Genomic DNA, 24,004 nt, shown 5'->3' with positions numbered 1-24,004 from the left:
GGTGAAGGCTTCTGGGAGTTGGAGTCCAAGAACATCTGGAGGCCCAAGGTTGGGGACCACTGCACTAGAGCACACGCTGTTTTGTGCAAAAAATTCCTCGTTTGAAGGAAAATGCACAGGCCAGGCACATTCAGCCTGACATGCTAGTCTCAAGATGGATGTTCTTCTTCTTCTTCTTCTTCTTCTTCTTCTTCTTCTTCTTCTTCTTCTTCTTCTTCTTCTTCTTCTTCTTCTTCTTCTTCTTCTTCTTCTTCTTCTTCTGCTAATGAGAGGGCTCAGTTCTGTGCCTATATTATGAAGTGCTGCGGGCCCCACCTCAGCTTGAAGGACTCAGGGAGAAGCAGTCCTTTAGATCATCTTGTAGGTGGAGACACTTGACAGAATGTCTATTGTGTTTAGAGTTCAGGAACCGGTTGCAGCTTTACCACCTTGTGTTTACGTTTCGGCTTTCCGCAGCCTGTGTACATTGTGTGCCTCAGCAGGGAGATTAGCAAAGCAAGTCGCTTGCTAGGTCAGCTTGTTTTGCGTTAGTGGCACGGGAGAAAGTTTGGGAGGTGGTTCTCAACTTTCGTTGCCTTGTTAGGCATGGAAGGGATGCACGCCATCGTTTGGGTGGGTGTGCATGGCTCAAAGTATTTTGCCTTTGGCAACTGTGAGAATTCAGTGGTTGCCCACCTTGGGTCCCCAGATGTTCTTGAACTAAAACTCTAAGAAGTCTTCACTGCGAGTTTTGCTGGCCAAGATTTCTGGGAGTTTCAGTTCAAGAATATCTGGGGACCCAGAGTAGGGAACCACTGTGCTAAGCGATTATTTTCCTAGCCTGGGAATGTGTCTGCACTTTACAGTTACAGCAGTTTGTTGTGGCTCTACAAAAATCGTGGGGTTTAGAGTTTGCCAAAGAACTTGCACTTCTTTCTAGAGTGCTCTTGAACACCTCGCTGAATGACAAAGCCCAGCATTCTGTAAAATGTAAACTTGTCAGCTGGAGTACTTTCGAACTGCTGTTAACTCTTGGAATGATGCTTTCGGCACCATGGAATGTCCTGCTGGTTCTTGTCGTCCTGCTTGGTTGTTTGGATGGGAAAAGAGGAGGACCACCATTTAAGTCTGTATGTGTAGGCGTAAGCCTTGCTCCCCACTTGTCCCAACAAGGAATCTGGGGCAGTTTCTCTGGGTTTAAATTCCTTTAGATGAGATCACAGGGAGCTTATGGGTTCTCTGGTGCCTGGAACCATCTCTTCTGCTCACAGACAGGCAAGTAGAAGATAGGAGAGGTAAGGAGATGCCCATAGCAAGCAACACAAGGCCAAATTCAGCATCAGATTTCTGAAAGCCAAAGACTCGTGCTGTCGCAGCTAACCTAAATACTTGGCTCTTTCTCTCCATAGGTCTAGATTCAAATTATGATCACGTTTTTGACTTGTCCTCCAGTGGACAGCTGCCATTTCCCAAGAATTACAGCACAACTTTGAACATTACTTTCTGGAATGAAGCTCGTAGAATTCCTGAGCAGCATGACCAATGGCTATGTTGGCTGGGAATTGTACTCTGGAAAAAGCAATTCTTTTGACCTATGATTATATCGGTAATTAGGAAGCGGTTATATTCCCTGTTTTTGGAAGTGTAGGGTATCACCTATACTTGGCTCCATAATTTGTTGTTGTTGTTTAGTCATTTGGTCATGTCCGACTCTTCGTGACCCCATGGACCAGAGCACGCCAGGCCCTCTGGTCTTCCACTGCCTCCTGGAGTTGGGTCAAATTCATGTTGGTCACTTCGGTGACACAGTCCATCCATCTCGTCCTCTGTCGTCCCCTTCTCCTCTTGCCTTCACACTTTCCCAACATCAGGATCTTTTCCAGGGAGTCTTCTTTTCTCATGAGATGGCCAAAGGACTGGAGCCTCAGCTTCAGGATCTGTCCTTCCAGTGAGCACTCAGGGTTGATTTCTTTAATCGGGACCATCTATACATGGTACCTAAATTTCATTCTAAATTCCTTGGATCCTTAATGTTGAATGAAAGGAGACAGTAGTAATAAGGTAGGCTTAGAAATTATAAGAGCCCAATATCCAAGAACCACAGCTTCCTTTTTATGTAGGGAATGATCTGCTCGGTCATAGTAAATTGCTAGAATATGTGGTTTGTCTCTGGTTCTTCTTCAAATTCTCTCTGACACTCTTTAAAACGTCTGTCTGGACTATTCCTTTTACTTCTTTGCAACCTCTTCTTTTGATTCTCTTTGGTTAACTGACACATCAGGTAGTATTTTTATGTATAGTACTGAAAGAATGAAGTGTTCAGGATTTTACAGACCACAGGTTAATAAAGTCTGAAATGTATACGTTCTTAAATAAAATGTAATTTTGCATGATCTGATTTTTTTTTGGAAGGAGCTTGAAACTGTAAAAATTTCAGGTTGACTCCACGGTTTGCTGGTATGAATCCATAATTTTAACTTGATCCTGATTTCTAAATGAAAGATGCAACAACTGAGGCCTTTACAATGTGTACATCTCAAAATGTACATATGTGCTTAAGAGTTCTCTGGCTCTGGGTTTAAAAAATTGAATTGGAATTTTGGATTTCAGTGTGGTGTACTATTTCCGCCGTCATGCTAGGATTATAAAGCCCAAATCTCCACATGGCCATGAATCTCACTGGATGATCCTGGACCAATTGGTAGAGGTCAACTCATATTTATTTATTTAAAGTATTTCTAAACCACCTTTCTCCTTAAAAAGAACCCAAGGTGGCTAAAGACAGTATTTAAGATTAGTAACAATGAATATCCAATGCTCAAAGGACCAATGAATGTTGTTGTTGTTTAGTCATCAAGTCATGTCCAACTCTTCGTGACCGCATGGACCAGAGCACGCCAGGCCCTCCTGTCTTCCACTGCCTCCCAGAGTTGGGTCAAGGTCATGTTGGTCACTTCGGTGACACTGTCCAACCATCTCATCATCCTCTGTCGTTCCCTTCTCCTCTTGCCTTCACACTTTCCCAACATCAGGGTCTTTTCCAGGGAGTCTTCTCTTCTCATGAGATGGCCAAAGTATTGGAGCCTCTGCTTCAAGATCTGTCCTTCCAGTGAGCATAAGCAACACCAAAAACACTTTCAAAGCAGTAAGATACCACAATCCGTTTAAAACTCCCACTCAGGCAGCCCATCGCTGAGGGAAATCTTGCCTGAAGGGAAGGACAGTAAAGATGCGGTGATAGTAATTGTTCGTGCCTAACCAATCCTACAGGCAAAGTCCTAATGACCAATCACAAAACAAAGCAAGTCATTTTGCAAGGTAGAGAAGCAAGAAAGGTTGTGCTAGGACAATCAGATGTGTTATAGCAGTTAAGGTGTTCCACCTTCTAATAACATGCTGTCTACATTTTGTTGTATGTTACTAGTGATCTGTCTGATTAATCTCCATGGATAGTTGTGAGCTTTAAAATAGGGATGGGTGAACTTCATGGAGAGAAGGTAGGATATAAATGAAGCAAATAAGTACATGCATGTCAGTTGGTGTCAAGTTTTACTTTGCTGCTCACTACCTACCAAATATGCTGACATCTTTTTTCCCTCTCTTTTTAATTCTGTGTTTTCACTAGTTGCCAAACTGAACGTTGCTGACTTTGCAGTGTTTGGACTTTTGAGACTCTGAGAGACTTCGTTGAGAAGCGACCATTCACTCCTTGGAGTTTTCTCCCTTTTTTGATTCCTGCATATCCCCGTCTCCCACCCTCCCACCCCTTCTATGGATCGGGGGATCTCCGTGGAGCAAAGGGAGAACTCAGGCGCTTCCCGGCCACGGGGAGGAGACCCCGATTTCTTGGGATCGGCCATGGCTTCCACCAAAAGCCCGCCGGCTCCTGGCTCCGCCGGGGAGGCCATGTTGCCCGCGTCTGGCTCGGCGAAAGGCATGCCGGTGAGCGGCGACCGTCTGGAGGCGGAAGAGGAGGACGAACTCTGTTCTGGAAGAGACGTGGATTCTGCCTCGAACGCGGATAGCGAAAAGTGGGTGGCCGGAGACGGTCTGGAGGAACAGGAGTTTTCCATCAAGGAGGCCAACTTCACGGAGGGGAGCCTGAAGCTGAAAATCCAGACGACAAAGCGGGCCAAGAAGCCTCCCAAAAACTTGGAGAACTATATCTGCCCACCCGAGATCAAAATCACCATTAAGCAGTCCGGGGAGCAGAAATTTCCGAGAGCTGGAAAAAACAGCAAAGCTGCTAAAGAGGAAGATAGAGCGTACTCTAAAAAGAAGGTAAGGCCATTCAATTTCCCCCCTTTTTGCTTCTTATTATTTTCTTTTTCCTTTTTAAAAATATCTCTTGATGTACTGGTATCGAGCCTTGGGGCTTCATGGATGAACCTGAATCTGGAGAATTTTTCTCACTTGGTTCTTGTTGCCGGAAAGCAACCCTTTCTGGGTTTTTTGGGGGGAGTGGGTGGGAGAGGGAGCGACTGAGAGGCAGTTTGGGAGCCAAATGGACTTTGAAATCTAAATACGTGTAATACGTGACAACAGGTGGACCGGGGAAGCAGATGGAGGTGGCTGCCGAGGGGGCTGGCAAGCCGATGGGGGAAGCGCGATTCGCCTCTGAAACGCCCTGGTCCCTGCACACCAGCTGCTGGGCCATTGTGGGGGGCTCAGCTGAAGGGGTGTTTTAAAGACCCATTTGAAGGGCAGTATAATGGCCCCTTTAGTGGGAGGCACACAAAGCCAATGGCTTTAAACCGGAAGAGGTCGTGCTGTTTTTAAGGCTCCGGCAGACAACAACAGACGCTTGTTATAGTGCATTTCTAATAGAAATTCCTTTTAGTGGGGAGGGTCTCTTAGGGTCCGCCCCCCCCAATAAGAGCAATTTCTGGAACAGGCTTTGTTGTCTAGCAAGGGACAGGTAGAGCGGACGATTTCCAAACAATTTGCTCTGTTAACTTCTGCCTTCTGTAGACTAGTTTCCAAATACCTTTGAAATTTTTTTAAAAAAAAAGGAAAGGAAAGACCCTTTCCTTATTTTCTCTCAGAGACAGAAAACATCTAAATCTGGCAGCTCTGGACAAAGTCTTTGAGAGCGGAGAGAATATTTTTGAAAAATGGGAAAATAAAGCAGACTAGGAGGTGGCTAGTCTGCTTGGAAGACCTGGAAGGATAAAGGAGTTCATGCTGCCTTAGGAAGTTATGGGTATGGGTGTCCTATTTTTAGAAGAGGAATATGCAGCAACAAAGTGCTTTTCTTAAGCAGTCTTGCAGTCCCATGAGAGGAGAGGCAAGCTTAAGAAAGTATTTGCAATTCACCTATCTGTATCCTGAATGTTGTTGATTTTTTTTTCTTTTTGGAGGGAGGTGGGAATTGAACATGCGCCGTCAATGCATCTAAGGACAATTCTTTTGGGGAAGAGCGGGGGGAGGAACTCATATCTGATTGAAACAGGTTAGCCCTGGTTCTTTTCCCTCCTCTGGTGCCCAGGAACTAGTGATTATAATCCAAAGCAATAGACGAGGCAGAGATTTGGAAAATTATAATTATCGGCAGAGCGAATAGTCAATAAGCATAATGGGTGTTATTCCGCAAACGTTCTTTCCAAGTGATCTGAAATTCCCTTCTCCTTCTCGCACCCTCTCAGGAAGTTCTCCCTGCTTGCTTGGGGAAATGGACTCTTTTTTTTGTTTCGTTTCCTTGCTTGGATGTGCTTAGCTGAAGAAACGAGTTTGATTCAGGACTTGCTAACAATGTTTGTTGCCTGAGAGAAAGATAGAATATTTGCTTTTTCCCAGTCCCTTTGCAAAAAAATACTGCCTGGACTCAGTGGAATATGACTTCAGTGCTGGCAATGAGATTAGCAACCTGGCCCTCTCAGAGCATGGCAGAATTGTTCATCTGTGCAGGATGGGTTTGGTGGTGCTTGCAGCCTCTTCCTGATCTCAGAAGGAGAGTTCCAGAAGGCAGGCAGCTTGGATCGCCTGTGTCAACACACAAGGAGCAAGTATTTTGTACGGTTAATGGATCTTAATTGTCTACTCAAGATTGAAGCTCCCCCAGATGCTTTGCATGGCAACAGAAGAGCTTGTCTCCCCAGGGCGGTGTTTCCTAAAATACTGTGAGCATTGCAAGCTAAGCAGTTATTTTAAATAAATAAAAAAAACAAATAAGCTGAGCAGGGAAACGTGAGGGGGCTTGGAAGGGGACGCCACACTCTCTGCTTTTCATAAACTAGTGGAGTTTTTTTTAACCTTGCAGGACTGTGTCATAAAACTTCATTGCCTTAAGAAGGAAGTGGGTGAAATCTGTTGGTGGGGTTTCGCGTGGGTCCTGAATGCTGGTTCTGTGGGGCCCTGCCCTTAGGAATGCCCCGACCCCCTTCCTACCTACACTTTTCAGTGATAGATCACTGTTTACAAAGGTCACATAACCCTCTGCACCATTGCACCCTGTAGAAGACTTATTGTTTACTACCAGAAGTGGGTTTCTAACCACTTCTTTTCTCACTCCTCGTACTCATGCCTTTGGTGCAGCTCCTGGAGAATCTGAGGAGCAGATTTTTGATTTTTTATAAAACTACACGATAAAATAAAATTGGTCCCTCAGCTGAAAGTGCACCTTCTGCCTTATGATCTCCCATCCGAGGCTGTTGGCTCACTCTGCCTAAGGATAGGATTGGTCCAAATGGACCAGCATCTACAGGGCATTATCATAGAATGAGGAGTCTGGACATTACAGGAGCAGAGGTTGACTTAAATCCTGGCTGGATGTGCTTACCCTTTGCTGCCCTATGGACAGAACTAAAGGAGGTGAGAAGCAGCCGTGGGCTAGATCCAGTGCTGGCCCTACCTAGAGAGTCATCCCAATGAAATGTGTGGGGCGTCCTAATCGGACGAGTCCCATAGATTTCGGTGACCCTGCTCTAGAGGGGGAACTGGTGGAATTTGTTGGACGGGAAGGCTTTTGAAAAAGCTCTTGCCAAGGTGCACAGTCATCACCCCTTGAGCTACCGTTCTGCCCTAGTGAAATCCTGATCAACACGTCAGATTTCAGTCAGGAAATGTGGTTCCACCCTTAGGTAACGCTCATGCGGTATCAGATCTAACAGTCTGCAAATTATGTTCAGAGTCATGGAGTTTGTCTGTGTTGTTCTTTTAATTTCCTAAATCCACGTTTTGCTTAGTTAGCACGTAGAGCATGTATGAAATAGTCGTTAATTATGTAATTATTTAGAGCAGAGCCGGGCAGGTTCCGAATTCCTGGGGCCCATTTTTGCAGCCCTAGATCATTTTAGGAAGGGGAGCATACCAGGTCTTTGGAGTGAAACTAGAGGTGAATGCCAGGTTTTTTTAGGGGGTGGAATCAGTGTGGGGAGAAAAAAAAATCTTGTAGATTTCCCCCCCCCAAAAAAAACTCCCCAAAATTTATTTTGTTTTAGAAACGTATCCTGTGCCCTAGGAAGGCATGGTTTCTCCATCTGAGGGGAGGGAAATGGAAATCAATCCATGGATGAATAAAGTTGGGTCTTTTCTTGATGCCAGACCAAATGCTGGTCAGGTTGGATCCTGCCTCCTTCATCCCGTTTAGAGATTTTAAAAGCAAGGGACCTGTCGGGCCTACCGTGGTAATGGATTTCCTACGTTGGCAGGGGATTGGGTTATCTTTGGGGAACCTTCTAACTCTCCGAATCAATCAAGAAGGCAGGCTGGGAGCCAGTCAGGCCCAGAGGGAAGTTGCAGAATGGAGCTACGGAATTGTGCCAAGTTTCTGCCTGAATTTCCTGGAGACTAGCCATTGGTCCTGAACGGGAGACACCTTCTTGGTTGCCGGCCATGTTTTGGTTCTTCCACTGCAAGACGCTTCGCAAACACATTAAATAACTGCCCGCCCCTTTTTTCTTCTTTTTTTCTTTTCTTTTCCACGTGAGAGCAGTTGGCTCTAATTGCCCCGAGGGTGTTATGGAATCATCGCAAATGAGGAGGAGATGCAATCGGAGACCGCAATCTCCATTACTCCCAAGGTGTGGCTCCTTGTAAAAATATTTTTCAGAGTTGCTGGTATTGCGGCGAATTTGTTTTATGCAAGCGCCCGGGAATGACTGTTCTTTGTGTTGGCTGCCTCCTCTCTGGTGAGTGAAATGGCTTCACCTGTTGAACCAGGGTGCGTTGATGTTTCCTGCACCAAGCAGGTAAAAAGCACAGAGGCGTGACATCTGGCCCAGACATGTACACCAGGCAGTTTAAAACTACACAATCTCATTTTCATGAGGTGTCTGCTGTGGGAAGCATGGGTTGTGTTTAATTGTGTGATTATAATTTTTGTGGATCTGGGTGTCAGACAGCTGTCAAGACGGATTCAAGTTGCTGTTCTTCATGCATAAAACCCTAATAGATCTGGAAGGCCTTGTGCCATGCCAGAGAGCCATCTTCTTCAGTTGCCATGCTGGGGTGGAGAAGGGCTGCCAACTTTATCTATTGAATGATGATCTAGAGCAGTGGTCCCCAACCTTGGGCCTCCAGATGTTCTTGGACTACAGCTCACAGAAGCCTTCACCACTACCTCTGCTGGCCAGGATTCCTGGGAGTTGAAGTCCAAGAACATCTGGAGGCCCAAGGTTGGGGACCACTGATCTAGAGAACTTTGTTGGTTGCAGGGCAGAAAAGGGCTTTTTCTGTTGTGGCACCCATCGTGTTGTAAATCTCCCCCTTGGTGAATTCCCAAGGCAGTATGTTATTGTCCCTGGTTGAAGACTTATTTGTTTACTCAGGCATTTTCTGAATCAGCAAAAGTATAAGTTACCACCAGTGGTTTGAATGAAAAATTGGTGAAATGACAGATGACGTGGCAACTGGGCCCGTTACAAGCAGAGTGGCCCTAAAAAGTAAAGGACCTGTCATTCACGCCCAGCATTGTTCTGGAGCTTTGCAAGTTATGAATTAGTTTGCCTTTGTTTGGTAATTGGCCGTTAGGAGGTGATCTCTAGGCATTGCATATTAATTTCTAACCCTAGTAGTCAAGAATGCATCTCTGTGAAGAATCCAAAATACTTTATTATCACATTCTGATTCCAAAGGTCCTGTTTCGTCTGTTTCGACCCTGACCACTGAAAGATAGATTCCAGCCTTTTTGAACGAGGAGGGGGAGAAGACCTAAAAAAAATGGTACCATGGTGGGCAAATGTAGCCTTTTGAGGAAAGCGATTGTGCTACGTTGGATTACCAAGTGGTTACGTAGGCCTTATGGAGACAGGAATCTCTGCTGACAAAAGACTGTGATCGTGTGCATGACGCCATTGACGTTTTCATATGCTGCAAAAAATGTCTTCTCAAAAGACTTTGGAAGGCCTCTGGCCATCCGTGTAGATATTGCGTGGCTGGATGGGCCGGTGGGCTAAGGATGAAAAGAGTAAATTTAGAGGAAGGATTTGGGAGAGAAGAGAAAAGAGGTGCCTCATAGGAATTGTATGAAGAGTAGCAGGGGCAGAAATGCTGAAGACATGGGAAGCTAGCAGATAGGACTGAGGGACAGACGGCAGAAATGTGAACAGAGATGGAGAAAGCTTTACAAGTAAAAACCAGGAGCAGACTCCAGGAGCAATTAAATTCAGCAGTAAATGGCTTTACAGTGATAATGTTTGTCATCTTGAATTAGCATTCTTCTCCTGCTTTTGCTTTGTCCTCTTGCTTCTCCCCCCCCCCCCCAAGTCCCTCCGGGGATGGTGGAGACAGGGAGCAAGGGTTGTATCCATGCCTCAAATGAGTTTGGGTGGAAGGTGTGTTGCCTCTTGCAAAGAGAATTCCCTTGATACCCAGGAAAACAGGAGTCACCCTGCTGTCTTTGCGAGCATCAAAGAGGAAACAGCAGGAAGTTACCAATAGATCTTTCAGCGGTTTATTGAACACCAAAAAGTGACAGTGAACTCCGGTGAACGACACAGCAGGAAAGAAGTGTGCAGGAGTTAATCAGGGGTGCGTTGCCAGCGTGAACACGCTCTTGGGTGACGTTATCCAGAGGCTGTCTTCCTTTCTGAATGTTTCTGCCTCTAATTACCCCTTTGATTATTCTTTTTTTTAAAAAATATATATAAATTAGATATTGAAATAAATGATGGTGTTCTTACCTCAGGAGGCATCTGCGATGCTGCCTCTTGCGTTTCAGATTGGTTTCGGGGGTTTGTGCACCTGGAAACATGGGCACAGCTGGAATCTTGTAAAAGCAAAAGTGAAAATGTGGTGGCAACTCAAACACTAACTTTTATCGTTTTTGAGTACGAGCTTTTGTGGATAAGTCCACTTCATCAGACATAGGACCAAAAAAAATGTATGTGGTTGTAGGAGTTGGAGAGGTGGACTTGGAGAAGGGTTCAAATCTCCCCATTTGGCCATGAAACTCTCTGGCGCCCTTGGGGCAGTCACATTCTTTGAGCCAAACGTAGTTCGTAGAGTTGTTGTGAGGATGATGCTGAAGGATAAGTGCACTCTATTAAGTGACTAAGTGCCATCAAGTCAATTCCTTTTCAGGGGTTTTCCAGGTAGAGAATACTCAGAATACACGACCAGATAGGCGGGATATAAAATAAATAAATAAATAAATACCATCCCCTTCTTCTGGTTTCTCCTGGGACTGTGTGCAGCTTGCCCAAGGCTACACAGGCTGGGTCTTATTACAGAAGGCACGGTGGGGAATCGATCTCCCAACTTCAGGCTCCGTAACTAGATGCCGAAACCACCGAGCTACCCGGCCAGCGAAATGAGCCATAAGCACAACTAATTAACTAACTGAAAAAAAAACTGGTGCCTATTAAAATCTACTAACTGGAATTTTGCTAATTTTGTCTTTTAAAATATTTGCACAAAGGACTACTACAGACCCGAAACTTAATGTGTTACAATCTTTTATAGGTACTGAATTTTCCAAATCCACTTCCCGTGCAGCGCATTTAATCTCTACCCTCTAAACCTGATGCAGTATGTTAATTTGAAGTATTTCAAGGTTGTCAGGACTTTAACCAGCCAAGCATGAATGGATGGGGCCAGATTAATCTTCCAATTTTGAGCTGCCAAAGTTCGGGCTCTTATCAATAAATGAAAAATTAATTCAATCTAGGATTTAGTATCAAGCTCATCTGAGATAACCTAGCAGCATAAAATTAGGGTTTGCAAGTGCCTCCGTTTTTTGGGGGGAGGGGGGTGAGGGAGCTTCAGGGCTAGACTAGATTTCGTGTTATATCCTGCACCGTTTCTGTCATGTTCCTGCAGTTGAGTCTTCCTTTTGGATTGATTTTTAGGAAACCAATGAGAGATGATGTTGCATGCCCCCCTACGGTTAGAAGGGCTGGAGCATTCTGGCTATGCAGATATATGAATTTGAACTATTTATGTGAGTGCTGCCATTGATGTTTACATATGTTGCATCACAAGTTATGAAGAACATTGGCATTTCTGTTACATTCAGACGTATGTATGGTTGGAAGATGTACACTGCGTATGTATGTATGTTTGGAAGACGTATATGTCTTCTGTGTAATGGAATTTGAGTTGATGGGGCTAGTTTGTTGGCCACCATGTGATGAAGAATTTCTTGGTGAAGGACCCAGCTTGGTTCTTTCATCACCTGTGCAGTCCTCTTCCAACGCTGTCTCAGGAGATGGTTCTGGGTAAACTCTCTAACCATTTGGCTTCAGCTGGCTTCTCTTGCACAGGCAAAAATTAGTAAGGAGGTTGCAAGTGTGAGACTCGCAAGAGGTTGATCGTGATGAAGGAGTCGGTCTGTGGGTGACGGTGGTGGCGGTGCAAACCGACAGCTATCAGTGTTTAAAAAAAGATGCTTCTTATCTCATAGAAGAAGGGGTTTGATTTAGAGTACAGTATCAGGCAAAATAAAAATAAAAAATTAAAGAAGACAGATACATTGTGACTCCTTAAAGACGAACTGCTCTATTTTAATGTGAGCTTTCGTGGACCAAGTCCACCTCCTCAGACCTAAGAGTCTGTCCGTTCCAAATTGATTCAGTAGATGCTCATAGATGTAGTTCAAGTAGGAAGGTTGGTCAAGACTTCCTTTGTGTTCCATGGACTCCCTGATTTCAGTTGGTTTGCCTCGTTTATTCTTTACACGTACCCTCCCTGTCAAATTAAGTGCTTTTCCCACACACACACACCAAATGAAGCCTGCCAATTTATTTTTTTCATTCAGAGCCCTTCCTTTCCTTTTACAAGACTTCCTCCTGTTTAAACTGGGTTGTTAGATAGTGGCTTGAGATAAGAGCCTGAATCTGTTCCGAAAGTAGCGATGGCCTCATGTCCTTTTCAAGGAAGATCTCCAAAAGCAGAGTCCGTTCACACACCTAGAAGTCAGAGCGTTAGCCTTCATGGCTCGTGTTTGCAAATGGACAGGCAAACCATGATCTTTGACCTGTTTGCCTGGTTTCGCTTTTTCAGCCCTGTTCAATCTTCCAGTCTCTGGTACCAGGATCACCACCATAACAAAGTCTTGTCAATTTAGCTGAAATTATTGGGAAACTGTAGTTTGATCATTCAACCCAATTCAACCCAAGGCCTGGTTTGAATGCTGGGAACTGGGTGCAAGGAATCATGTGACTAAGAATTCCCCTGTGACATGACTGTGCATTAGACGAGACTGGGATCATGGCTAATGTTAACTAACTGGAGTTCCTACAGTGGGGTCTTGACTTGAGAACTTAATCCGTATTGGAAGGCGGTTCTCAAGTCAAAAGGTCTGTAAGTCAAGTCTCCATTGACCTGCAGTGCATTGAAAACCGATTAATCCCGTAACAGGCCGTTTTTGTTCCATTTTGGTTTTTTTCTGGTCTGTAAGTCAAATCTCAGTCTGTAAGTCAAACCTAAATTTTGCGGCCAGAGAAGTCTGTAACTCAAAAAGTCTGTAAGTCAAGCCGTCTGTAAGTCAAGGGTCCACTGTATTAAGCTCTCTCCCCATAATTTGTATGTAACTGGAAAGTGGTTAAAAATCAACACGATGCTATTTTCACACATGAAGGTTAGAACAGAAGAGGATACAGCAACCACTTAACTAGGCCATGGTTGAGGATACTAGTTTAGATCATGATCTAATTAAACTTTTTAAAGCTTTATTTGGCATGGTACATAAAGTGAGTCTTCTTGAAGAATGTCCCACAGGGACACACAGGATTCATTCTAAGCAGAGGTATATGGGAATGCAGGTGCTTATCAGGATGTTTTCCACAGCCAGGCCCCCTGCCACAAAGAGACTTGGCGGGGCGGGGGAGGCAAATGGGTTGATTGATACTAAAATATGAGTTCTAACAGCTTTTTTCCCCACTAGGAGCGGGTCTTTTGCAAAGCTAATGGCTCTTATTGCATATGCCAGACCGAACCCCCTGCAGATCCTTTTTTTGCATGACAGCAGGGGCATGCGTGACCACATATCATTCTGGGGAGATCCATTTCTCTCTCCCCCCCAACTTTTGTGAAAGCGGTAGCTAAGCTCAAGAGAGCTAGCACGGAAGCCTGAGGGGGGTGGCAGGTGATGTCATAGCCCTGAGGCTCTGCCCCGTGGCGGATTGTAGCGCATAATACACAAAGCCACTGACTGTCGCAGCTGTGACTCATGCTTTTCTCAGGTAACAGCAAAGCACAGAACCCGGGAAGTGAAACTTTGTGTTTGATTTTACTGTCCTGTGCTTCCGCTATATTTAGAAACAGAAATAACGAGAAACAAAGTTTGTGCGTGTGTGTGTGTGTGTGTTATGGGAAAGGGTGATGAATTACTGTAATGTTATGATTAGCAGAGGACTGAACAATATTGACGTCGAATGAACTTGGTGCTGGGAGCTGCACAGAGTGGGCGTGATGATCACAAGATAAACTTCTGAGAAAGCAGGAAGGATGAAGTGGACGAGTGGACAAGGATCTTGAGGAAGTGCTGCCTGAGTCAGGTTGGGGGAAGAATCGGGCGTCATATCAATACGTCATTTATGACCTTCCTATGCAGAGTCTTGAGCTGTGCAGTCCTGTGGAATTCCTTGCCACAGGAAGTAGTGATGGCTGTCCTGTTGGACGACCTCACAAGAGGATTAGAAAAAATGCATAGCTCTTAGGCCCGTTGTTGGCGGTTACTTAAGGATGGCTACAGATCATGTCTAGCATCAGAGGGAATGCATGCCTTCCCATCTGTCCCTGGAGGACATGAAACAGAGGAAGGATGTGAGTCATGCTTGCGGGCTTCCAGAGTCATATGATTGGCCACTATGTGAACAGAATACTGGACAAAATAGGTCTGGATACAACCTGGGTTTTATCTCTTGTTTGCCATGCCTGAGCTCACAGGATTCAAGAGATGTCTCCAGCGCTCATGGTTATCCCTGTGTGGTAACATTGGTGTTGTTGTTTAGTTGTTAAGTCATGTCCGACTCTTCGTGACCCCATGGACTACAGCATGCCAGGCCCTCCTGTCTTCCACTGCCTCCCGGAGTTGGTTCAAATTCATGTTGGTTGCTTCGAAGACACTGTCCAACCATCTCATCCTCTGTTGTCCCCTTCTCCTCTTGCTTTCACACTTTCCCAACATCAGGATCTTTTCCAGGGAGTCTTCTCTTCTCATGAGATGGCCAAAGTATTGGAGCCTCAGCTTCAGGATCTGTCCTTCCAGTGAGCACTCAGGGTTGATTTCTTTTAAAATTGATAGGTTTGTTCTCCTTGCAGTCCAGGGACTCTCAAGAGTCTCCTCCAGCACTGCAATTCAAAAGCATCAATTCTTCATCCGTCAGCCTTCTTTATGGTCCAGTTCTCACTTCAATACATCGCTACTGGAAAAACCATAGCTTTGACTATGTGGACCTTTGTCGGCAAGGTGATGTCTCTGCTTTTTAAGATGTTGTCTAGTTATGGTCACGTAGTCATCTAAAATCCTGCCCTCTTTTTCCTCCTTTGCTGTATAGCAGCTGGACTTTCTTGTCATGGAGATTTGCTGCAGCCCAAGGTGGAGTCAAATATTACAATCCCGTGAGGACTGCCTTGCTCCTGGTCGTGTGGGCGACTGTGCCAGTGACACTGGGAGGACCAGTTTGATCTTTGCAGCCCGCTGTATAGAGCGCCATTACGTGCAAGAATTTTCCGGCTGTCTCTCTTCTGTCTGGCATCCCTCCCTGCCTCCATAAACAGGCAGAACTGCAGGGCCTGTGGGGAGATTTGGCTCTTCCGGTTACCCAGTGTGGCCTATGTGGTCTCCCCAGTGACACCATCCTTTCATAGTTTAAAAGTATTGCATGAAAGCCGGCGTGGTTCAGTGGGTAGAGTGGTGGACTCCGTTGGGGGTGTCGTGGTGGCAGTGATGAATCTTTCCTTGAACATCTCATGTCTCTCAAAAAAATCTTTATCAGGGTCACCATCAGTGAAAAGTGACTTGATCGTGCACCACAACGACAACAGGTATCGTACAGCGGTTTTTCCCCATTCTAAAACTTTGCAGTATTCTCTATGTAGAATGAATAATGAAGCTGTGAGAATTTCTCTGGGGTTCATTTTTTACTTTTTTGGGGGGGAAAAAGAGGTTCCCCCACCTTTGCTTTCCTACTTGTGAGCTGGCTCAGGATGGCTAAACAAAGACATGTTAAGAATTTGTAGATATTTTATGTCGTTCATATGCTATATCTTGAATGTGGGGGGGGGGTATTAAAAATGCTTCTTTTGCTGGAGACTGGATGGACCAACGTTTCTGTCACAAATCACAGAGCGGGGGGGAAATGGGTCAGTTGTTTTAAAAATCTATTCTTCCCGCTTCTCTGGATATAGATTTATATCCTTGTTGAGCAGCGTCAGTTGCCTTTCCTGACTTCTTTAGCCCTCTCTGTATCCCTGTGCCTTTAAACAAAGCTGCCAGTCTCTTTGAAACATGATAAAACAAAATGTCCCTCACGCTTTGTGTATTTATTAGACTTAGGTCAGGAAGTAATTGGAACTGGTTAAGGGCAGCTGAAGGCAGAGCGCATGCCATGTTTGTTATGCCTGGGTTTTAGCCTGTTACCGTGGATTTTTTTTCCCTTTTTTTTGTCCATTAAGTTGTGGGAGGGAGATGATGGGTCATGTGGGAGAATAGAAGAGGGACCGTCTCTTTCTCTCTTTTTTCCTTCCTCAGGTGCAATGTCTCAAAACAAAGCGTGCCCCCACGCTTGCTTCTTGGCTTCCCTGTGTTTCTATTTTGCCTTCCCATTGGGGGAAAAAAAAAGGGAATTTAAGGCACAATCCAAACATGGAAACAAATCAAAGACAAACCGAAAAGCCAATGGGACGGTTGAAACCACCGCGCTTTAAAGCCCTGGGAATAATCACCGTAGTGGGTAGAACAGTTTCAAAGGCAGGTTGGATGAAGTGTGTCTTCACATCCATCTTAAAAGCGGTGGGAACACACCACAACTCTCTGGGGAGTGCCTCCTGCAGACCAGGAAGAACAACACAACAGGGTGTGTTGCTTTCCTGTGTGGTCATCAAGTGTGTGTGTGTGGAGTCTCTGTAGGGTTTTGGGGGTACGCCTAAGAAGGTCCCACTCGTGAAAGGTCCAGACAGGGTCCTAACGAGGTGGTTCTTTAGATAGCTGGTCCCAAGCCATGTAGGGACTTTAAATGTAAAACCAACCATTTGAATTGGGTCTAGAAAGCAGCTCGCCACATCCTCCTACACTAGAGTTGAAGAAGCCCCCAGCCATCTGTGGTGGCCGCCGGGCGCTCATCTTTCTGTTTTTACAGCCTCAGGTGGGCAGGAGGCTAATGGATGCCGTGGCGAGCCACAACCTGTGGCTGTGGGCTTTATTCGGTGTCATGGATCACACAGCGTGCAGACATGTTTTTGGCAAAGCTTTCCATGAAAGCTTGGCACAAGCTGTGGTGTTCCAGGTTTTGTTCTTGATGGACGTGAAAGACCCCTTTCAACATCACTTTTCTGTGATTCTCCGGGAAATGTCCCTTGTGTGGACCAGTCTGGACCCTGGCTTGAGATATTTCAGAAGGTGGAGGTTGAGAAAAATGTGGCATCTCTTATCGGGATCCAGCCTCCCCCATTGCTAGGTATGTGAACTATGCAGTAATACCGGCCCTACTGTTGGGTAAAGTGAGGTGGCTGCAAAATGATTAAGGTATTTATCCTACCCAGTTTTCCCAAAAATAAGACAGGGTCTTATATTAATTTTGGCTCCAAAAAAACCCGCTTACGGCTTATTTTCGGGGGATTTTTTTTTCATGTACAACCATCTATATTTATTCAAATACAGTCATGTCATCTTGTGGTTGCTACACAAGCGTGGAGGGTGGGGCTTCACTTAACTAGGGCTTAGTTTGTTTTGTGGTTAGGTTGCATTATTATTATTATGCTCTGCGTTTCTCAGTACCTGCATACAACTTCACTTACTTGCATGAGTTAGCTCTGACTGGTTTCTGAGCTCGATCTAAGTTTTGCTATCATCTTTCTCCCATATCGTCAGTTATTTACGTGTTAATGTGAGGAAGAAGCGAAATTCTGGACTGTTTCCTATTTATAGATGGTCATAATTAACAACCCTCCCCCCCAAAAAAACCCACACGTTTTCGTGTAGAAAATCCAGTACCTATAGCAGAACCATCACAAGATAGATTGTGTCGCTGAACTTAAAAAGACGCATGTGCTGATATACCACTGAGGGTATTTTCTAAATGGAAGATCATTAACAAGTATAATTTCCCTTCTCAGCTTGCAAACTGTGAAATGATGCAGTCTGGGAACATACTACAGTACCTTGCTTCTTTTAGTTGCAAAGTCTTGTTGTAATATATGTATATGTGTGTGCACGTGCGTGTGTGCGTGCTGAAATGAATACTGTATATCAGAAGATTTCTGTGCCCTGTTTCCTTCAGGGAAGCTTATGTGGTTCCTACCTTTGGCTGCTTTTCTCCCCCACTATGAGATTGTTAAGGCTGGGTGCTTCCGAGTTACCTGTCTTCTTTCTACCTGGGTGATCCTGTCGGTCTCAGAGATTAAGCCTTGCATATCTAAGTACACATGGGTGTTACAGTGAAACTGCACACGGCCCATTCACAACCAGTTATCGTTCCTTCCGTCACCTCATTGTGTTGAGCAGGGGGTCAGACTCAATGGCCTTATAGGCCCCTTCTGATACCCATTAGTCAATGATCGTATGAAAGCTGAATAGGGAGTAAAACTGGGGTTTCTTAAGTCTTAGTACAGCAGTTTAATCGTAGCATCAGACTGGTGGTGGTAATTAAATAATTAAATAAGCCCAGTTCTGCATAAGTAGTGAAAAGCCTACAGACCCCAATTGCATAAAACATCAACATGGTGCAGCTGTGAACAATCCCTCAAATCGAAATATCCCGTCTCACATCCAGAGTTTGCTTTCTCTACCAGAGAAGATCAGGCTTTATTAAGTTCATTGGGAGAATAAGCTAGTAACTTATCCAGTAATGGTGTTTATCAGTTAATGTAGTAACTTCCATCATCCATCGTAAGCAAGGTGATGATGGTGCAGGTCTATTAGACCAGTGGTCCCCAACCTTGGACTTCAACTCCCAGAAATCTGGGCCAGCAGAGGTGGTGGTGAAGGCTTCTGGGAATTGTAGTCCAAGAACATCTGGAGGCCCAAGGTTGGGGACCACTGCTGTATTAGACACACTTTAACATCAGTGAAGACATTCAGCTTGAGAGCAGCAGTGTACATTGAGATTTTTAGAGGGATGTATTGTTTAAATATTATTTAAATGACTATTCCTACAATGACCTGGATTTCTTTATGTTTTATTTTCCATTGATACCATATTTTTATAATTAATGTTGAAAAGCAGCAGGAGGGGAAATGTTTCTTGACAGACGTCCGGTCCCCTGAACATCAGCCTGAAATAATGCTTGTGTTTGCTTTTTATGGCTGGGTGGTATAAACGGCTTTAAAGGGACAAGTTTACAATGGGAATGCAGACAGACCTGTATCTCTTTGAGCGAGGGACCTGCTTATAGGAAGTCTCCCTTGTGCTTTATGGGATGCTGGCCACTAAAGTCTATGGTTTGAGAAGTAGCAGGTAATAATTGCCTGACCTTACAACCTGTGAATGTGAGTCTTGTTAAAATGAGAACGAGGGAATGAGAAGAGGAACATAAAAAGAGTGTTGGAGGAGTGTCCATTGAAGCTTTCATTGTGGTGCTGTGGCCATCATTTGTGGTTTGAAAGGGGTACCCAACGCCCCATCGGAACACCTGTTACTTAAGAGACGGGAGCCATCCAAGAGGAGCAACGAAGCGGAAGTGAAACCCATGGATGTCAACTTGGACTAACAGTAGGAAAGTTATACTTTGGGGTTTTTGAAGAACAAACCTTACAAGTAATGTTGGTAGCAGTGAAAAGGCCTTTACAAAAGGAACCCATTGTTATTTGTTATTATTACGAATATACTGTATTTTACAAGGGTTTTTTTCCTCTCTCTTTTAAAGGATTCTTTTGACAGATACAAAAATGCAAAAAAAAAGTTCTTAGCCTAGTTAGAAAAAACGGTAAAAAGTTAGTTAAAGGTGCTTTTTTAAAAGCAATTAAATATGCTAAAGAAACAGCATCAGGATTCAGAATTAGGAAAACCTCTTGCTAAGTTCATGATCTTGTTGGTAGATCTTCTCCGTGAGCAAAAAGTTCAGAAAAAGGGGTGTAGTGACAGGGAGGGCCCTACTTCCTATCTATCTATCTATCTATCTATCTATCTATCTATCTATCTATCTATCTATCTATCTATCTATCTATCTATCTATCTATCTATCTATCTATCTATCTATCTATCTATCTATCTATCCATCTATCTATCCATCCATCCATCCATCCATCCATCCATCCATCCATCCATCCATCCATCCATCCATCCATCCATCCATCCATCCATCCATCCATCTCTTATCCCACCCATCTAGACTGCGTCTACTCTGGGCGGCTCACAACAAAATAGAATAAAAACAATTGAAAATATCAACAACAATTTCACAGCAATAAGCATATCATTCAAGATGGGAGATAAGAGATAAATCAGGTGGTGCCCGGAGGGAAGGCCTGCCTAAATAGCCAGGTTTTGAGTTGGCTTTTGAAAATACCCAGGGAAGGGGCCAAGCGGATCTTGGAGGGGAGATTATTCCACAAATGGGGGGGGGCACTGCCGAGAACAGAGAAACAACCTTGTTGACCCACTAGTTCCTTCAGGACATAATCATTATCACAGTGGTCATTAGTCTGTTGGCGATTAAGACATGCATGAGCAAAAAACCCCACGAGTTGGGATGTCCGATTGCTGCTCATTAATGAGGTGCTGATTGCGTTCCTGCTCACATTGTAGGAACGCAGCCACAGACATGACTGGTATTTCATTAATTAGCAGCCATTGGCCACTGTGATTTACTCAATTTCACCTAGGCACGTGCTAAGTCACTGTTAGGATCCTGGCCAGTGTTTTATTGTCTGGTCCCAGCCATTGCTTTCCTAATTGCAACCCGAATTTGCAAAGTTGAAAAATCAAGAAGGGTGTTAGTTGGTGTTGGTCATTGTCAACACAATCCACTTACAGAAACTATGGAGTATTTTAGTGAATGTGAAATATATCACTGACATCCACAGTGAGGGAAGAGCAGTCAGAATTTCATTCCTGTGCAACAATCCAGCATGCTTGGGTCCAGAAACCTGTGAACCCATTTTTACATGCACAGCCTGGTCTTGCATTTATGCTTTCCAGAATCAGACCTGGTGTGTTCAAGTGCTTTCCTCCTCATTCCCACAAACGATTGAGGGAATGCAAGACATGTTTTGCCCATTTCCCTTAATTCCAACTCGGAAAACCATCCATTCATTGCCCCTATACTGAGGTGTAAGGTGCTTGCTGTGCTCACTGGAAGGACAGATCCTGAAGCTGAGGCTCCAATACTTTGGTCATCTCATGAGAAGAGAAGACTCCCTGGAAAAGACCCTGATGTTGGGAAAGGGTGAAGGCAAGAGGAGAAGGGGACGACAGAGGATGAGATGGATGGACAGGGTCATCAAAGTGACTTACCGACTAAACAACAACAAGGTGCTTGTTTGGGTACACAAACGATTCCATCAAGTCTACCAAAAGCCAAGACAAGGTCATTTTTTTATTTAAAATATTTCTGTCCCATCTTTCTCGCCAGAAGGCGACCCTATTTGTGAGTTTTTAAGCTCCTTGACTGGGTCAGCTTGTCTGTCTGCCTGTATTTTGGGCTGCTTAACTGTTACGGAAGTCATTTCTGTTTAAAGTGTGTGGTCAAAACAGTTTTTTTTTTTTTTTTTGGCCAATCCAGCGTCTTGTCTAATGAGTTCCTCAGTTTTGTTCTCGTGATTGAGCCGATGAGCTAATGATTTCTTGTATTCGGTTTCCAAAATTCAATATCTCTCTCTCTCTCTCTCTCTCTCTCTCTCTCCCTACTACGTACGTAACCTAACTTACCTACCTACTTACCTAATAACCTCTATGTTTTGTGTGTGTGTGTCTGTCTGTGTAAGACCTGAAGTGTCACTATGGAAAACGGCAGCTGTACACTTGTACTGTATATACTAGTCAGCCTATTCAAGCATCTGCCTTAATAGCCCTTTGTGCAAAGGCTGGGTAAGAGGCTGACCCACCCCCTACACACACACACACACCATGCCTGCCTGAGTCACATCTCACTGCTTTGAATCCCCCCCCACTCTCCCCCACCCCCCAACGCTCCTGCTCGCCTATGGAAAGAACCATCTGCTGATCTGGCTTTCAGGAGAAGCTTTTCCTTTCTTTCTTTTAAAGGCATTTTCTCTTTTGTTCCAAAAGAAAAACTCAGATCAGGCCAGTATTTGCAGGGTTTCTTCCCCCCCCCCCCCAAAAAAAAAGAGAGAGAGAGAGAGAAGGGCTTGTATTGTGTTTCTCACTCCCTATGGAAAAGTTGGACTCTTTTTTTTATCCTTCCTCTTGTCTTGGATTCGATTCCCTGCCATTCGGCGAATGTGGCCCAGGCTTGCAGCTGCTGCTGTCAGCTGGAGAAGGGAGTCCCCCCCCCTTGTTTAATTTTTTTTTCTTAAAAAGGGGGAGAAAATTAAAGATCTCTGTGTTAATCCCCTGGGTGGAAAAGTAGAAAGTGTTCTTTCAACGTTCTCACTGTCTATGGTGTGCTTTTGTAATAGAAAAAATTCAGCGCAAGGCCAGTTCTAAATGTTTGGCACTCATTAGGGAAGTTACGTTTTTAGATGGTTTTTTCCAAGGCGAGAATTGCGGGAATTCTTCAGGATTTTGTTTGGCCCAAGTTTGAAAATGAGTTTACTGCATTTGTAGCCCCTGGGTTAATACATGCTGTCTGCATTGATCTGTTAAATGTTTCACTTCTCTGAATTTTCCAGTGCAGTTCCTATCTCAAAAGCTAGGTTAATGCATATGGAAGTCTGCATTTTAGAATAAAGTACATGAAATCATCATCGTCATCGTCATCATCATCATAAACAACAACAAACAGCAACAGCAACAGCAGCAACAATAACAACAACAACAACAACAATACTACTACTACTACAACAACAACAACAACAACAACAACAACAACAACAACAACAACAACAACAACAACAATAATAATAATAATAATAATAATAATAATAATAATAATAATAATAATAATAATAATAATAATAATAATAATAATAATAATAATAATAATAATAATAATAATAATAATAAACGTGGCCAGCAAAAGAAAAAACGATGGCAGTGCTAAAACTTGGGGACTTTAAGGAAAAATCATGTTACTGACTAAACGCTGAACTAAATCCAAATTTTATTAAAACACACACACACCATAATCTGTTGAAAGACAGGAAGAGAGAGAGAGAGCTGGGTTGATCTTCATCAGGAATTCTATAGATCTGATCCCACCACTAAAAAGGCCCCGCAAACTCTTCGCCCCATCTACCTGTGAGCAGAACTGAGATCTTACAGGCTTCATAGGGTTGTGTACAAAAGGCTTGTTTCTGAATTTGCCTGGTTCCAGGCATCTAAATCAAGGCAAGAAACGAGAGCTATTCATCAGAGATGAGAAAAAAAGAGAAGATATTTGGGTGCCAGGTCATAATCGGGCAGTGACCATTTGGGTGTCATTAATTTTGTTTTCTTTTTTCTTTTCCTTTTGGCTGAGTTTCAAAGGCAGCCCTATAGTGTGCTGATTTCAAAATGCTAATTCCTGGCATCTTTAGGTTCAGATATCTTTCCGAATGCGATAGGAGAAGACCCTCACCTCAACTTCCGCCGTGTCCGACCCCCCCGGCTATTTGCAACAGGAAGCATCACTTTGATATGACTTCCGAGGAGAAAAATCAGCCGTCATTTTGCTCTGGACGTATCATAGATCTTTGACAGCTGTAGGAACTAGCGTCTTTTGGCTGCTGGTCGCTCCTCAGGGACTCTAAAGTGGGCTTATGCTGTGTCTTACAAGTGACTTTGTAATTCGCGTGCGGTTTGTGATTTGAAGATCCATCTGCTCCTGGGCCTCTGCGGAGGGCTGACCTTCTGGATGATCGAGTTTCTTTCCTTTAGATTATGTGTGACCTTTGTTCTCAATTTTAGGTCTTGCAAATTAACCCACATGCCAGTTTCCATATCATTTGGGTTCTCCCTCCACCCCAACCCAAGAAGTGGTTTCTGCGTTCCTCCATTGTTCTCTGCCTTCTTGTGGCTCCAGTGGTTTTTAAAAAAGCAATTCTCTCTCTCTCTCTCTCTCTCTCTCTCAATCTCCCCTTCATTTTCTGTATGGGACTGGTTTGTGTGCTGTAAATATAGGGGCGAGGGGGAAAGTTCTGGGCATTCACGTTTAACGATGCACAGATCCAGCAAAACAAAACGAGAGATTATATAGTTTGTTATTATCTTGGGACTTCTTTGGTGGGCGCTCATACTTGATGATGGGTTTTTAAACCCCTGGAATAGATAATATAATTGCAGCATTTTAAAAAGAAAAACCTTTTACATATTTCATTTGGTTT

General features: G+C 44.1%; 1 protein-coding gene across 2 annotated transcripts in view; it reads left to right on the top strand.

The window, feature by feature from the left end:
- The first annotated feature begins 3,616 nt into the window (after window positions 1-3,616).
- Window positions 3,617-24,004, top strand: part of SETBP1 (SET binding protein 1) — a 245,466-nt gene continuing 225,078 nt past the window's right edge. For both annotated transcript variants that reach the window (XM_078384166.1, XM_078384165.1), the window contains exon 1: window positions 3,617-4,260. In XM_078384166.1, the coding sequence (XP_078240292.1) occupies window positions 3,751-4,260 (510 nt within the window). In that variant the 5' untranslated portion in view covers window positions 3,617-3,750. The remainder of the gene's footprint in view (window positions 4,261-24,004) is intronic.

The sequence above is a fragment of the Pogona vitticeps genome, chromosome 2, assembly GCF_051106095.1.
Source record: "Pogona vitticeps strain Pit_001003342236 chromosome 2, PviZW2.1, whole genome shotgun sequence".
NCBI lineage: Eukaryota > Metazoa > Chordata > Lepidosauria > Squamata > Agamidae > Pogona > Pogona vitticeps.
The sequence above is the reverse complement of the archived record's forward strand: the minus strand, read 5'-3'. Positions and strand labels throughout refer to the sequence as shown.